We start from the raw sequence: 15,995 nt of genomic DNA on the forward strand, positions 1-15,995 counted from the left end.
AGATGACAACCAACAATACACGTCCACACGTACACGCCGTGTACGTAATTGCGCGATTGTACGTTATAAAGATATGGTGTCTGTGAATTTCAATTCGCAATGGAATTTTCTCAGTTTGATTTTACATTGTAGGCCTTTTGGTCACATCATGGAGCTACGTAGCTCTATGGTATTATCAATTCGATGACCTCACATACTACTGTGATATAACAGTACATTGTATTAAAAGAGGAGTACGACAGCACCTGAGGCCGGCCCCTTCAATCTTCAGTTCAGGGCATGTTATTTGTACACTGTTATGATCACATGGTGTATACTCCTTGATCGCCCTGCTTAGAGGTTGCTCGTTTTGTGGTAAGAAGAAGTGTTGACAACAAGACATAAAGCAGTGGTGCAGTTCAGTGTTGCCTGGCATATTTCTAAATGTAATTGTGATTGTTTATACAGAGCTTGATTTTTCAAAGTGCCCAAAATTCTTCCAGACAGAATTGTGTCCAGGTATATCTTTAACAAAGAAGATAGATCTAGATAGATAGATTAGATAGATAGATAGATAGATAGATAGATAGATAGATAGATAGATAGATAGATAGATAGATAGATAGATAGATAGATAGATAGATAGATAGATTACATAGATAGATAGATAGATAGATAGATAGATAGATAGATAGATCATAGATAGATAGATAGATAGATAGATAGATAGATAGATAGATAGATTGATTGATTGATAGATATTCAGATAGATAAATAGATGCATGGAGAAGTAAATAGATAAATAGATAGATATTAGTAGAGATACTCACAGGTATATGATGTGAACTGTGTATGTGCTTGTACTGAATATTGCTCAGTCTACCCTTACAATTTCTTTTCTGCCTTCAGCCCATCATGTCAGGATAACTAATGTCCTTGTCCAGCAAACAATTTTTTTTTTTTTGTTATGGGCCGATCATCTTACGTGTCTAAAGTCAAGCTGAGTACAACTACTAACTGAATTTTAAAGTGTGCCCTTATTTTTCTTTATACAGAAAGGCACAAAGTGACTGCTCACACCAGTTCCTTAGTTTCCTTTGGAGAAAATATGGGTTTCCCGCTGCTCTTTAGCTCTCGGTTCACGAAGGGATTCAAACAAGCCAAATCTTTACATTAATGCACACCTAGTACATACACAGAGAAGTACACACACACACACACACACACACACACACACACACACACACACACACACCACATACATTTACAAACTATTTGGTATTAAGCAAAGTCCAAAGGTATTCGTAATGTTCATAGTGTATTACACATCCAATCCGTGTAATTACAGACATACAAAATACAAAAACATGACCAAATGGGAGACTCTTCATATGCCTTCAACATGGCAATAAATACAAATACATATACTGTATGTACATTTATTTCAGTCTTGTGTTCAGATATACACTATACAAATATATCAACATATACATACACAAGTACCTTATCCCTTCTGAATGATGATCAGGCACTCAAAACGTTTATTCTGTAGACTGCAATTCTTTGCATTAAAAGAGTAGTCTACATCAAATATGATTATCTAGTAGCTTCCACTATTTTTTCTAGTGCACAGGATATTTTCACATCATCACACATTGACCAAATTGATCAATTTATATTTAGGCAATGAATCAATTACCAGTATTGTGAAAATGTTGACTTGATGAATTGTCAATTAATGCAATGTCTTACTACTTCTACACAATAACAAACAATCATCACTTATCTCTTTTATTTTCCCTTTTTCTTTCAAAATATTTTGAATGATAACAATCTGACACAAAGTTACTTTCAGTCCATACAGTGACTCCATGTGGCTGAGCCCACATTGCTCTCTTCTGTCACGGCGGTCATGGCTAAGCGGTTATGACCATGTGGCAGATAAGACTGCAGGCCTCCGTTTTTTATTTGAGGTTTGAGTCCCAGCCCGACAGTAGTGCCCTTAGGGAAGGCGCCTTATCCTCACTGCCATGTCTTTCAGAGCAAAACGGTCCCGCCTGTAGGAGAGCTATACCCTATGCATGTAAAAACCCACTTCACTTCTCTCATAAAGAGCAGGGTGAAATCTTGGCAAAGTGGTCAAACACTCACAAACTGGCTGATATATTCAATAATCTTTGGAATTAAAGGAGGCATGTTACCCTCAAGGGAAAAGGTTTAATACCAGGTACACAATAGTACAGCCAAAAAAATAATGATAGCCAACATAAAATTGCACTACACATAACCATCTCTTTTTCCTCATCATTCAGCTATTCCAGCATTAACTGAAAGTATATCACAGGAATGAAATGATGAAAATCCGAAAATCTTAGAAAATACACATTGGTTTGAAATCTTTTTAACACAAATCTGAAACTCTCAAAAAAGCAAGAGAGCATAATCCCATCCTATGCACTCAAACAACAACGCCAAGAAACCAGTTACCTCTCCCAGTGAGAAATATATATTAGAGTTTCCATTCTGGAGATACAAGCAAACATAAACAGAGTACAAAATGTATATTGATATCTTCTACGTAATTGCCTGTCGCTAGGAAACTTGGAAATACCACAGAATGCAATGCTACACATTTCATATAAATCATCAGCACATCCGGTCTTAGTGAATTTATCATTTCTTTTCAGTTTTCCCCATCTGAAAGTGGGGAAGATCGTGGTTGGCCATCATATACTGTGGGATAGAGTCCTGACTGAAAAAAAAAAATGGCCATGGAATACTTCTTTTCCTATTTCTCCCCCTTCCCCCGTCATCTGACATATGTAGCCATTTGCATTAAAATTCTTTCACCCAACATTTCTTTACAATCAAATCTTTCATGTTTCCCATGCTACTTTTTTCGACTTGAGGTTGACTTAGCCAAGGTTGTCTGTAACCATAAATTGGGGAAAATGAGAGTGCAATTTTTCTAAATCACACACCAGTTGTAAACTTGAGAAGTGACATAAATCTATCAAGCGGCTAAAGTGAATCTTAAATCCAACATTCATATTTTTACAAAATGAAGGGGGGGGGGGGTGGGACAGCAAGATGTCTTAAAGTGGACATGATGTTATCTGACATCTTTTGTGACATTCACACACATAATGTCAGCTGAGAATCACAAGGGTGTTATCACATTCTAAGATTTGAACGTAAGTGAAAATGAAACAATCAACTTGTATGACATAAAAAGCTTATCTAATCAAAAGTGGATAGACTTATAAGCATTGTTCCAAATACTAAATTTGTGGCTTAAATTTTTAACATTCTACTGAAAATGGAAATAATTCAAAATGGATACCATAATGTAGAGGAGATCAAGCTCTAAAACATGATACCAATAACTCAATGCCCCCTAAAATTGCAATAAAGCCTTTTATCCTCAACTGGTTCTCAGTTGACGATATATGCACCACTAATCACGTGCCTCATGCGACTGTTTCCTAGATGTCATGCTCCTCATCTTGGGAGTTGTTTTCTGCCATCAGCACCTCTCGATTCTCATACGTCCAGAATCCATTCAGGTCAATCAGGATACTGATGACCGTCTCACCGTGGTTGCTGTTTGCAATCAAAGAAAGAAACATACTATATACGCCATATATTTCACGAGTCTAAATTTTTGCGAATCAGGAATTCCCAACGATTTCGCACGTGGTTTTCAAAAATTTGTAACTGTGGAGCCTTGTACTAAACGGAGAAGTGCACACACGTGTGTCACATTCACATCAGGATCAGAGTCGATATTTTCGCGTGTCTTTAAATTCGCGAATAGCACCTGAATTGCGAAATTCGCGAAAATAAAAACCTCGCGAAATATTCGGCGTATACAATAGTTTCAAAATGAGATAGATATCCTTTGAAGAAATGATCTGATCAGTCATTGCTTATTTCAATGAATCTAAAACATGCCACATTCAACATAGAATTTTTTTTAAAACCACGGTAAAAGCAACATTTTTCATGCCAGTCATCTTTTACGCTCAGACTTGCAAGATGAATTTCTGGTTTTAAATTCTGTATAATCAAAACATCATAGTGTAAGATATAAAGAGAAAAAATACATACTTTTATTTTTGTTCTGGTTTCTGGTCACGTGAGATGCATGAAAATTTCTACACCACAAAAATGTTCACTTCTATAGTATGACAAGATGATGTACACAGCTGCACAAATTGACCTAAACGATAGACTGCCTGCAATATCACTCTCAAGAAACAAAGGAAGTGCTAATGATTAATCCACTTTTTATGAACATGTCTAAGGAAATACTTTTAGCATTTAAAACATGCTTTAAGTTTATAAGCACATTTTATTCTACTACATGAACTTTCATCAATAAAATCAATCTATGCTGAATGGAATGTAATCATCAAATGGCATTCTGTTACAGAATTTGACTACATCCTTTATTGAAATTAAATGCTATTTGTTTCACACTGATGCATCTAATTTTCAAGAGCTCCCCACCACTTGGTATGTTGCAATACCAGAAGTTGCAATTAAGGGAATACGGGAATACGGGAATAAAATTAGAACATTTGGGACTCCAATTATTTTTTTTCTTCTTATTTTACATTAAGTCAGAGTTGTTTGTAGTGCAATTATCTTATGGGTTTTCCCAAAAACCAAGACCAATACATCTGCTTCAAAATGACATGCTTCTACAACGTGAGGCATCTGTTCACCAGAAAAATAGTTTCCTACCTGTTGATGAGGTCCTGAAGATTGATGTGGAGAGGATCAGCAGGCTTCACCATGTCAAAGATTTCATCCTTAACGTCAGCAAACGAGACTGGCTCCTGGCCATGTGTCCGCATCTGTTCTTGAATTGCCTGGAATCATGGGTCAGATGTGACAACTGATCATCTCAAAAGGAGCCAAAAATATTACGCAAATCATTTTGCGATATGATATTATTGAAACTAAGAATGGATTGGGACAAAATTAATCAATCAACAATAAACATCCACACTTATCTCCCTTTTTCACAACAAATTGTGATAAGCATTTAAACATGATTATGACATGATAGCATACACATTTCCTTTCATATAAAAGTTATATGTTACAGCTACGTGTAATTTAAAGAAGTAACAATATCTACATGAAATATAAGTTTATCTCGCTTCTTCTGTTGCCAACACTGGAAAGTCTGAAGCATTTGCTCCTTTTCTCCATTTCCGTTTGGTACTCTCACCATGCAAAAAATGCAGCACATTCAAAATCTTATAATGGTAACCTGACTACCAAGAAGTACGGACCTTGACTGTCAACAAAGCTGCCGTTGATTACACCACTGTGTGTACTAAATTCTGTGATAATCCAGAGGTCACCAGCATCCCTAACTACTCCTTCCAAACAAATAAATCACTTTAAGATACTAAAATATATGCGAGTGCTCTGACTTAGATCCTCACCCTGAAGAAAAAGTTGAGTGCAAAGACGTTCAGATAGCCCCTGTTCTGAACGTCTAAGAGGCGAAAGAAATACTGTTGGGCCTGTGGTTCCTTCCTGTTCTCCATGGCAAGAACAAAGTCCAGGTAGGTTTTGTAGTCCTGCACAGAAAAGCCCAAAACAGAACATTAAAAACAATGAAACATACAAATGCAATACTGATAGAACCATAGAATCTACATCTGAGTCAGATGGAAATTTCCCAGATAAATACTACTGCAGCTTATACTGCTACCATGGAGCTTATTTTTTTTTTTTTTGGGGGGGGGGGGGTAGGGCAGTTTGTCTAATGCCATTCCTGATGTCTCTGGCAATCAACATGGAGACAGTAATAGTCATCATGTGCATAATGACTGACAAATCTTTTAAAGCATACACTAAGAAGAGAACACAAAGTGAAAAAAAAAACAAGAGACCCGCGGGTCTAGCGCTCACCCGAGTATCGCAAGTTCACCTTTCACGCAGTCACTAATCTTAATTATTTACAGCTCTACCAAAATTTGACCAGGCATTCTCAAGTAGAAGATGAAAATGTACAATAAGGGCCCCCCTTTTTTAAGATTCCTAAATTTTGGGGGATTGAGGGCCCCCCTGGGGCCCCCGGGGTGGGGCATGGTGCCCATTTTAATCGATTGAGATCCTTACCCCCTAGGGATGCTACCTGCCAAGTTTGATGAAAATCCATCGTGAGGTTTTCAAGAAGAAGATGAAAATGTACAATTTAGGCCCCAATTTGGACCTCCCCACCCCTACCCCCTACCCCCAAGAGGGGCACCCCTGGATCTGCTACGAACAAACTTGAAACTACAGTAATCAATGTACTAACTCATAGTATTATATCTCAGCTATATCACTTCTGATTCTAGAGAAGATTCCTTAATTTTGGGAGGCTTGGGCCCCTTGGGGCCATCCAGGTGGGACTCGGTGCCCATTTGAACAAATTGAGATTCTATGCCCCTAGGGATACTACCTGCAGAGTTTGGTGGAAATCGGTCATGGGATTCTCAAGGAGAAGATGAAAAGGTACAATTTAGGCCCCATTAGGACCCCTCCCCACTACCCTCGCTGGGTCCCAAGGGGGGCACCCCTGATTCCGCCATGAACAAACTTGAAACTACAGTCATCAATGTACTAACTCATAGTATTAACTTAGCTCTATCATTTCTGGTTCTAGAGAAGAAGATTTTCAAAGATTCCTTAATTTTGGGGGGTTTGGGCCCCCCTGGGGCCCCCTGGGTGGGGCATGGTGCCAATTTTAACAAACTGAGATCCTAACCCCCTAGGGATGCTACCTGCCAAGTTTGGTGAAAATGGGTCTTGCGGTTTTCAAGAGGAAGATGAAAATGTAAAAAGTTTACGCATGACAGACGCCGGACGACGCACGACGGACGCCGGACGGAGAACGATTGCAATAGCTCACTTGAGCCTTCGGCTCAGGTGAGCTAAAAAGAGTGTGCTAGGTCATAATGGTGCACAGCAGGGCATGTGTTAATCCAAGATGTGCGATGCAATGCCAAAGTGCAAAATGACAGAAGCACTTTTGGAGAAGAGATCTAGGGAGATAAGAAATTACAAGCATTCTGCGTTGAATTCTTACCATTTCTCCATCATACGTGAGACATTCTTGGAAGACCCTGTCTAGAAAGACTTCAGTCAGCGTTCCAGTCCCATATCTAGCCAGCTCTGCCTTGCTCAGCATGCCATTGTGGTCCTTGTCAAGATTCAGGTACTGGCCTGTTGAGAATGATGGCAAAAGTAAAAGAAAATACTGTAATGTATTATCAATTGTCAGGCATCATATGGAAAGTCAATCTAAAATCATTTAAACTTATAGCACACAAGTACAGGTGCCTGTACACATAAACAAGAAAATTATACACATAAAATACACATACACTTTAATCTAATTTACATATCCAGAGTGCAAATGAATGGCAGATTTAACAGATACATGTAATGATCAATGCATGAAACTAAAATCATGTGAAACACCGAATGTGTCCATTTAGTAGGACTTGATGTTGTTATTTGCAGAGTGACAATACATGTAATTGCTACAACTTTACCAACATGTGTAATATGTCATGAATGTTACATGAATCATTATGTCAGATTCATTCGAGACAATGGCTACTTGAATCTGAATACTAATTTTGGATCCAAAGAAAACTACAAATCTCTATCAATATAATGATTGTTATTGCAATCTGCATGTTCAGTCTATATGAATGTCATTTGATCATTTAAGAATACACAAAGATTTTTTGAGTGTGCACTTGACACAAATACTATATACTAAAGACAAATGTTACTTACTATTCACATTGATAAGAGAAACAACAACAATGGGAAGCAAAGTATGCAGGTGACTCACCATAGACACGAAGTGCCGATGGAGCTGAAAACCAGTTGGATTCCTGGGCATCTTTTGGCAGCTCCTCATCCCTGAGCTCTAGGAGGTCATCCAGGAAGCTACAGGCCAGGATATCCTGTATCCTGATCTTACCTAGGTAATATTGGTGGAGGGAGCATTTAAAGGCACTAATGAACAATGTTTTAAGCTTGAAATATCTTAGTTAAGTGGTCCTACATGCCATCAGAATCTCTGATATTGTGTGAATATGAAGTTATAAAAATAATTTGGACTGAACAATAAACAGCATGTGCTATAAAAAAGAGCAATTTGTGAGCATCTACATTTAAAATGTTTCAACATTTCCTATAGACAGCAGTGTCAAATTAAGTCATTCAGTGTATCAGCATGATGATATATCTTCATAGGTCTTTTGACACTGACATCATCATTCTGAAAACTTTCGTATCCTGTGATGTTTTGACATGCATTTGAACATCAACATACAGCCCAATCACCAAAGTTTGACAATTTCTAAAGTTGTCCCTCCACAATGTTAAACAGTGTCCTAGATATTTTCTGTACATCTAATGACAACACGGACAACAACTATGACAATACTTATAACCTGTGGACTGGTCATTATGGAACTGACATTTGCCAACCCCTACTGATTATCATATACATATTGTACCTGTCCTCATTGGGTCAAGGAAAAAGAAGAATTTCCTGACAGCCGTGCACACATAGAAGGAGTAGAATGACTTTTCTAGGCCATCCAGTTGAGGGAGGGTGGGGATCAACTCCAGAATATAGTTCTCCAGATCCTGTACAAAGCCCCATACACAATACAAACTAAATTAGCATAAAGAACATAGCTGTATTGTTAGTGGCAGATAAGAAAAATCATTTATAAGTAGGAATAAGTCATTAACAATATACAAGATACTTGGAAATGAAAAGAAAGGAAAAAAAAAAAGATTTACGTTGAAATGAAAAGTCACTAATCCAAGAAATTAAATACTCCAATAACGATCCTTATAAAAAACATTTCCTAGACAATAAAAAATGAAACATGGTTATGGACTTCCTTAAACCTCTCAATTTCTGTCTTTGTGACCACTGATCATGTGACATTTATGATCAATCTATGCATTGACATGATAAAAGTTTGTGTAGATGGGCCCAGCTTATTTATAATGCAGTACAAAACTGACCTCTTCTGGCTTGACATTAGTATATTTTTCAGCTTCAGTTTTTTGTTTTATTTGTTTCTTTGTTTGTTTTTGTTTTCACAAGTCATGAAACTATTCATTTATGTGAAAAATGTTTAACAATTACGATGCTAAAAGAATCACTACAACAGCATCCTAACCATTGTTACCAACAGCAAAATCATCACAATCATTACAAACCAAATTTATCCTCATCATCCTGGCCACCACCAGCATTGTCATAACAATCATCATCACCACTATCATCCATCATCTTCATCATCATTACAATCTTTTGCCCTTCTCCTAAATATTATCACCCACATCATCCTTCCCTCCTCTTCCTCCTCCTCCTCTTCATCATCTTCATCATCATCCATAACCTTAACTACTACTCACAGCCTCTTTGAGGAATCCCTGGCCAGCCACATCGTACAAGCTGAGGCCAATCCTGGTCTGGTGGAGCCACACCTTGCGCATCACGTAGTTGAAGAAGTGCATGATGGATATCCTGCCGTAGGGGTCATGCTGAAGCAGCTTGGCAAAGACTGTGGCTGTGAAGAATGGTCTGTGACAAGTGACAATTAACACATTGAACTGGACCATATGCTTAGGTTAAATCAAATGAGAAATTCTCTGAGGGGGTCAGTTTTCACAAACAGCAAAGCTTGATGATACATACATGTAACAAGTCATCCCTAAAACCCTGAAACACAGCTTCAGTGACTTCATAGCAGATCTCATATCATGAACAATATATGTTGAATAGAACTAAAACAACAACAACAAAAACACCTAAAAGATAAATTGCTACAGCACTCTTGATCAATACCATGAATTCAAGTTGAGACATACTCTTTGGTCACCATGGCTTCTGATTTGCAGGTTAGCCTTGTTTATTTTCATGTGAGTATACAAGAAAGCTGGATGAAACTGCACAACAATCAGTACAACTAAACTCAATATCCCTCTATAATATCATCAAAGGGGATGACTAAACCCAACACTACATAAAAAGAACAATAGAGTCACTGCTACTGAACACTGTCATTTACAATTGATGTAAACAAAGAAATGGACAAAAAATCACATGCACATATCTTTATAGCATATCTCCACAATCAAACAGATTGCTATGCCCTCAAAAAAAAAAAAAAAAATAAATAAAAGCAGCCTCACTACATACTTGCACTTTGCACCAGCTTCTGAGGCTACCTTGAGGAAGTCCTCGTAGTTGATCATCTGATCCTCTCCAACAACAGGAGGGGTGTGGTGCTTGTCAAGCAGGAACCACAAATTCTATGGATGGAAAGTTACAAAGATAAAGTAGCATGCTAACCACAACACAACCTGACATCTATGTTATATCAGGATCAAGGTACCTTTAGAAAGATGCCTACAACAGTTTTTACAGTTATGACAGGCACGCACTGAAAAATCATGAAAGCATAACAATAATCACATCTCCTTCATTCTGGAATTGATTACAGAATCTAAATTTTGTTCAAGTACATGTAATTGTCAAAAGCAACATAATATAACACAACTACAACCTTATACTAGTCCACACAGAATAAAATCCCAACACCCACCAATGATATTCTCCTTCCAGATGATGAGAGGCAATATGTTTGCTTTTACACCTAATAATCACAATTTTAATAGCAGTAAGTATTCCACCAAAAGTAGGTTTTCAAATACACTGTATTAAAGGTCCTGTTTACCTTTGGTAACAGTGATTAAAAAATGTTCAAGATATGACATTTAATGCATATATGTAGGTCTGTTCTACCACAATACATCCTATCACATACAATTTTCGTGATAAAGCCTAAAATATAAGGAGATATCTGTATTTTTCTCAATAAACAGTAACTGTAGATGGTTTAGTCTGGAAACATTTCTATTATAACTATTGTTCACATTTTATATATTTAACAATACTCAAGATCAATCTTACCGAATCAAATTTTTACAATGGTTGTTTCTATCCCTAACTCATATTTTAGAACTACTTTAAAGCACTACTGCTGAGTTTTTGTTTCATCTGCAAATAGTAAATTATGCCTTTAATACATTTTTTTTTAATAGTGCTAACATTTTATAGTGTACACCTTGCTGAAGATATCATCTTCAAAGTCATGCTCTTAGAGCATCAACCAATGTCAAACTTGATAAAATATAATTATATCTACATTCCATATAGACCTGCCACCCTGTTTAAAGCTGAAATATGACTTCAAAAACCATAATTAATTTCCAAAGAAATAGCTGTTGCTTTGATTTGGTTGTGCATATTTCCATACATCTATGTTCATATTGATGAGAAATACTAAATACATACTAGGTATTATCTAAAACAAACAAAAGCAAAACACTCAGCAGAGACATGTCTGTGAGGGAGTGATCTTAATGCATTATCAGTTCATATTTGAAAATAGTACATGAGCATATTAATCGTTGCATTTTTTTTGTCCTAAATCATTTCCTAGATTAAGCCTACATGTAGATTTAGCATCAATTTCTTCAACTATGATACCATGATAGAAACAGAACTCGAGTACAACAGTTGTCCTGTTCTATGTTATACTTATAACTCTACCTGCAACTGTCTTACACATGTTGGGCTTTAATATGAATAGTGATAAATAACAGAACATGTCAGATCAGAAAGTAATTCAGTGTAATCCAAATCTAAATAGGTTACCTGAAGTTCTTCGTTATCCAACAGTTCTCTGCTTCTCCTCTGCAGGAACACAGCTCTGTGGTTTAAAAAAAAAGAAAGCGATATATAGCATCTATACCTGCTGGCATACTGTAACTATCTATTTGTAAAAATCGATCAGTGAACACAAAGTAATTCATCTATTCTGTTATGTGTGAGTAATCTAACAAATAATTCCTGGAAAAACAAAAGTTTCTGTCTGGATTTTAGTAAATGGTTCTTACTGTGCGTACATTTGATACAAGCTTTGCACTGAAACTTCTCTTGATAAGCACTTCAGAATACATTCTATTTATATGTGACATTCTGTTACTTAATTGTAACTATTTTCCATGTGTCAAGCCAAAGTGACTTGAATACTGACTTTACAGAAATAAAAAACAAGGATTGTTAGTTGATCAAAGATGGTACAAGAGCGAGAGGAAAAAGAATACTGTAAAACATGATATATTCGCGGCATGAATTTTTCGCGAATTGGAGCCGACAGCCTTTTTCGTGGCATGAAATTTTCGCAAAATGCCACTGGTGTTCAATGCGTACAGTGTACACAAGGACTTTCGCGTGCATTTTAATTTCGCGAATCTTGGCGCTCGCGAAATTAAAATGCACGCGAAAATTCCTCGTTTTACAGTACTCAATAACTACAGGTTGTATACGTTCAACAAATATGTACAGCTGGACAAATCAGAATACAATGTGATCTGGCAGTCTGGATACATTTATCACATCATATGTAATACGAGTGTTGAAACATCAGTAATATAAATTCTTTAAATTTTAAGAGTTCGCAAACTGGACTACTGAAGACAATTATTTAGTGGTCTATTCCAATATATTCACACCTTCTTACCTGGACTCTTCACGCAACTTTTGGAGTAGCACATCATCTTCTCCTGGCAACTACACATCAACAAACAGAAGAGGAAAATGAAGGTGAATATAAGCAAACTGAACATGGTGCTAGCCCTCATCTCTACTAACAAAACTCTGAGTCTCTCACACACACTATTGACTAATTGTTAACTATAAGAAGACTAATGATTCATTTGACAAATAGCTCAAAGCCTCAAGTGGATTTAACTATCATGTATAGCAGGGCTCAACACTAACGGTGGCCCGGTGGCCCGGGGCAACCAAAAATAAAAGTCGGGCCACCAAATTTCAAAAAAGGGCAAATTTGGTGGCCCGCCTTGGGCCACCAAAATTTTTTGAAAAGTATGTCAATAAATTCGTAACTTTTTGCACCGGAAATTAGCAGTTAAATTTGTTCAAAGGATGGATGAAAAGGAATGAATGAATGCCTGAGAGTGAGTGTTGCAAGTTTGTTGAAGTTTATTTATGAGTAGATACAATGTATGTCCAACTTCTAATTCTTACTATCATAAATCTTAAATATTTGACGCATTAAAAAAAGGACTTTTAATGTTTTTTATTGTTCTTTTTTTCGGACACCAAATTTTTCTCTCGGGCCACCAAAAATTTGAAATTTAGGATTTTGGTGGCCCCATCGGGCCACCAAACAATAAAGTTAGTGTCGAGCCATGTGTATAGGCTGTATACCTAGTGTTTGCTAGGTCTAACATCTTTGTGTTTACTTACTTATAAGAAGATGCTGTCAACATTCAAAATGACAAAATGATATTCAGTGCGATACATTTATTAGTCACTGGCAAGCTGGTGGTATAAATCAAATTTGACACACCCAGCAACAGGTTATCATGATACTTAGGTTTCCAACTTCCCAGCAATTCAACAGCACCATTGAATGGAAACTGATTATACTAATTTTCTTCTTGTATGATTCACTTGTCCATGGTCTTTAAAAGAATTGATACAATATGAATGAAAGACATACATACCGCACAAAGATATCAAAAAAGTAGATTTTTGAAACTTTCTGTCACGTATATATAACATGAATGTTCAATGTAACTGCTTACCGGTACTTACTTTATAGTAAAACCTTGGGATTGCTCCATAAGTTTTGTCCTGCTTTTTATCTGGCCCTTTCATCTCTGTGTAAAGCTTGGTAAATATTTCCATCTCCTCTGCCTTCTTCTCTTCTTCTGTCCGCTCTATATACAATCACAAATAATGAAGTAACAGGAGGCTAAAATAACAACTGATTTCAGATTTTCTCCTTTAAAAAAAAGAGCTTGTTCTGTCTGTGTTTTACAGTGTGGTGGTCAGCGGGTGGTGGTACCCTCAGTAATAAAGACAACCTGACAAATATGGTTATTTTACCACTCACAAGATGCTTCTGAGTCTCAGAACAAATGCCTAATGAAGATATATTAAATCATCCATTAACTCCACACTGTGACCACAGGGGTAACAGATTCAGGTGACGTATAAAATTGCGCATGGCTTTGATTGACTGCATGTATGTTGCACAATTCTACATGTTGTTTTTTTTTTTCTTCTTCTTTTGTCAGGAGGCAGATCTCAAGGCCATAAGGGTCTAAATATGAATATAATGCTAGCTGTCTACTCTTTTTTTTCTTCAAAATAAACTAGAAAAGCACTCAAAGTGCACAGACCTCCGCCAAGTCACTAACTCATTTCCACCCATACATGCATACAATTTCCCAATATAAAAGTCTTTTGTTTACATCATCAGTTTCCAGCTGCGTGGCGCCTTGCCAAAGTAGCAGAGCACATGCTTTAGTGCACATATGTAGAACTCCGGTACGCACAGTTTGAACTCCGAAGTTCATTGATGTGAATTTGCTAATAATAGACAAAAAATCCTTTACATATCCATAACAATTTCCAGATCACTACCACAATTTAATCATCCGTTCCTTGTCTCATTATCAACTTCACCTGCAAGTTTCATTCAAATCCGTTCACAACTTTTTGAGCTATTTTGCAAACAGACAAACCAATCAATGCCAATATGATCACTGAACTTCCTTCCTTGACGAAGGGAAAACAAAAACTGACTGAATCATGCATGAAACTCACTCCTCTACAGAATAGACTTCTAGTTAGAATGAGTGTGAGTGGTCACTTGTATATTCTTTCAAGTCAAATACGTTAGAACAATGTAGAACAATTTCTAGATCTAGTTGCTAAGCAGTACCTGGTAACAAAAACAAGCAAACAAATGTTTAATGTCACTAACATGTTACAACTAGCCGTTACAAGTTTCTTGAGATTTGACTGCCTAAATTCTGTCGAACTTTTGAAGTTGATTCTACTACTAGAGCCTATAGAATCTAGTACTAGCTACTCCAGCTCATTGATCATACCAGAAATTGAAACATCTTGCAAAGGCAAGTCATCAATACAGCCATTTTGATATGTCTTTCAAAACTTGATAGACATGTCAATATAATTTACGTAAATCTACATTGCACAAGTAAATTATTTCATTGATGCAACACAACACTAACAACAGCAACAGGCAGGTCAATTAGACAAACCAAAGGTAACAAACATATTTTTCGATGAACGGGACTGTACAGTGATCCAGGTTGTCGCTTGTGCGCAATGTCGTTCCATATTCTTTCACTTTAATCTTATAAAATTTGCCAGTGAATAACGAAGCTGCTTAACTTACCAGTCTTATCCTTCTGCTTAGTAGCATTGTAGTCCTTCAAGCTTTTCACCCAGTCCATTTCACTTTTGATCTTTTTTTCAACCCTCACCAAAACTGAAAAAATGACTGAAAAAATGTTTCAAGTTCACCTAGGCGGACATTTGCGGCTTATGACATTTGATATAGCCGGACAGACGGATCAGTAAGCCTGAATCTCAATTACCAACGAGGCCTGCACTGTATACTCGAGTCAGTTACGCAGAAAATAGCTCAATTGGGCGTTATTCATTATATAAGGAGCCAAAGTAACGGATAGTTCATGACTCACGCACGGCACAAGCTCCAGCAAGCTGTGGACTGTGGCAAGCCCACAAGCCCAAAGAAGCCAGTTACTTATCACCAGCCCGCCCCCAAAAAAGAACTGTCCTGAGATTACGTAATACACAAGCCTCATGTGGATCGTCACAGACAGCATGCATCACGGTGCGGTGCGTGCAATGCTAGTAAAAATCAGTGACTTCACTTGGAACAGGGAGGTGAGACAAAAAGGAGTGGGCACTCTGCCCTGAGGGTTTTCCCTATCACTCAACACAGGATTACAAGGGATCAGTGCCCCAACGAACAAGTAAACGACCTCTTACGTAACGAGGTCAGTCTGATCGTTATCACTGCTGTTTGATG

At 37.2% G+C, this 15,995-nt stretch overlaps 1 protein-coding gene across 1 annotated transcript; it reads right to left on the reverse strand.

Annotated features, from left to right (window-relative positions):
• Positions 1-3,379: 3,379 nt before the first annotated feature.
• On the reverse strand, positions 3,380-15,393 carry LOC139719329 (serine/threonine-protein phosphatase 2A regulatory subunit B'' subunit gamma-like). Its single transcript, XM_071630745.1, has 12 exons — positions 15,336-15,393; positions 13,721-13,845; positions 12,621-12,670; positions 11,753-11,807; positions 10,232-10,344; positions 9,445-9,613; positions 8,526-8,658; positions 7,853-7,984; positions 7,076-7,212; positions 5,442-5,579; positions 4,729-4,856; positions 3,380-3,582 (listed from the first exon to the last, which is right to left on the reverse strand). The coding sequence occupies exons 1-12, from the start codon at positions 15,391-15,393 to the stop codon at positions 3,465-3,467; spliced, it is 1,356 nt and encodes a 451-aa protein (XP_071486846.1). The 3' UTR covers positions 3,380-3,464.
• Between the last annotated feature and the right edge of the window lie 602 nt (positions 15,394-15,995).

The sequence above is a fragment of the Diadema antillarum genome, unplaced genomic scaffold, assembly GCF_040938485.1.
Source record: "Diadema antillarum isolate AM-2024a unplaced genomic scaffold, OU_Dant_1.0 scf00000109, whole genome shotgun sequence".
Lineage (NCBI taxonomy): Eukaryota > Metazoa > Echinodermata > Echinoidea > Diadematoida > Diadematidae > Diadema > Diadema antillarum.

Bases quoted from the DNA above. Each gene is read 5' to 3' on its own strand.
- LOC139719329 (XM_071630745.1), bottom strand. From the start codon at position 15,393: ATGGACTGGGTGAAAAGCTTGAAGGACTACAATGCTACTAAGCAGAAG. The intron at 9,614-10,231 runs GTATGTAGTGAG...CACTTGTCACAG, and splicing joins GAAGCTGGTGCAAAGTGCAA to ACCATTCTTCACAGCCACAG. The intron at 5,580-7,075 runs GTAAGAATTCAA...TTTTCTGTGCAG, and splicing joins TCACGTATGATGGAGAAATG to GACTACAAAACCTACCTGGA.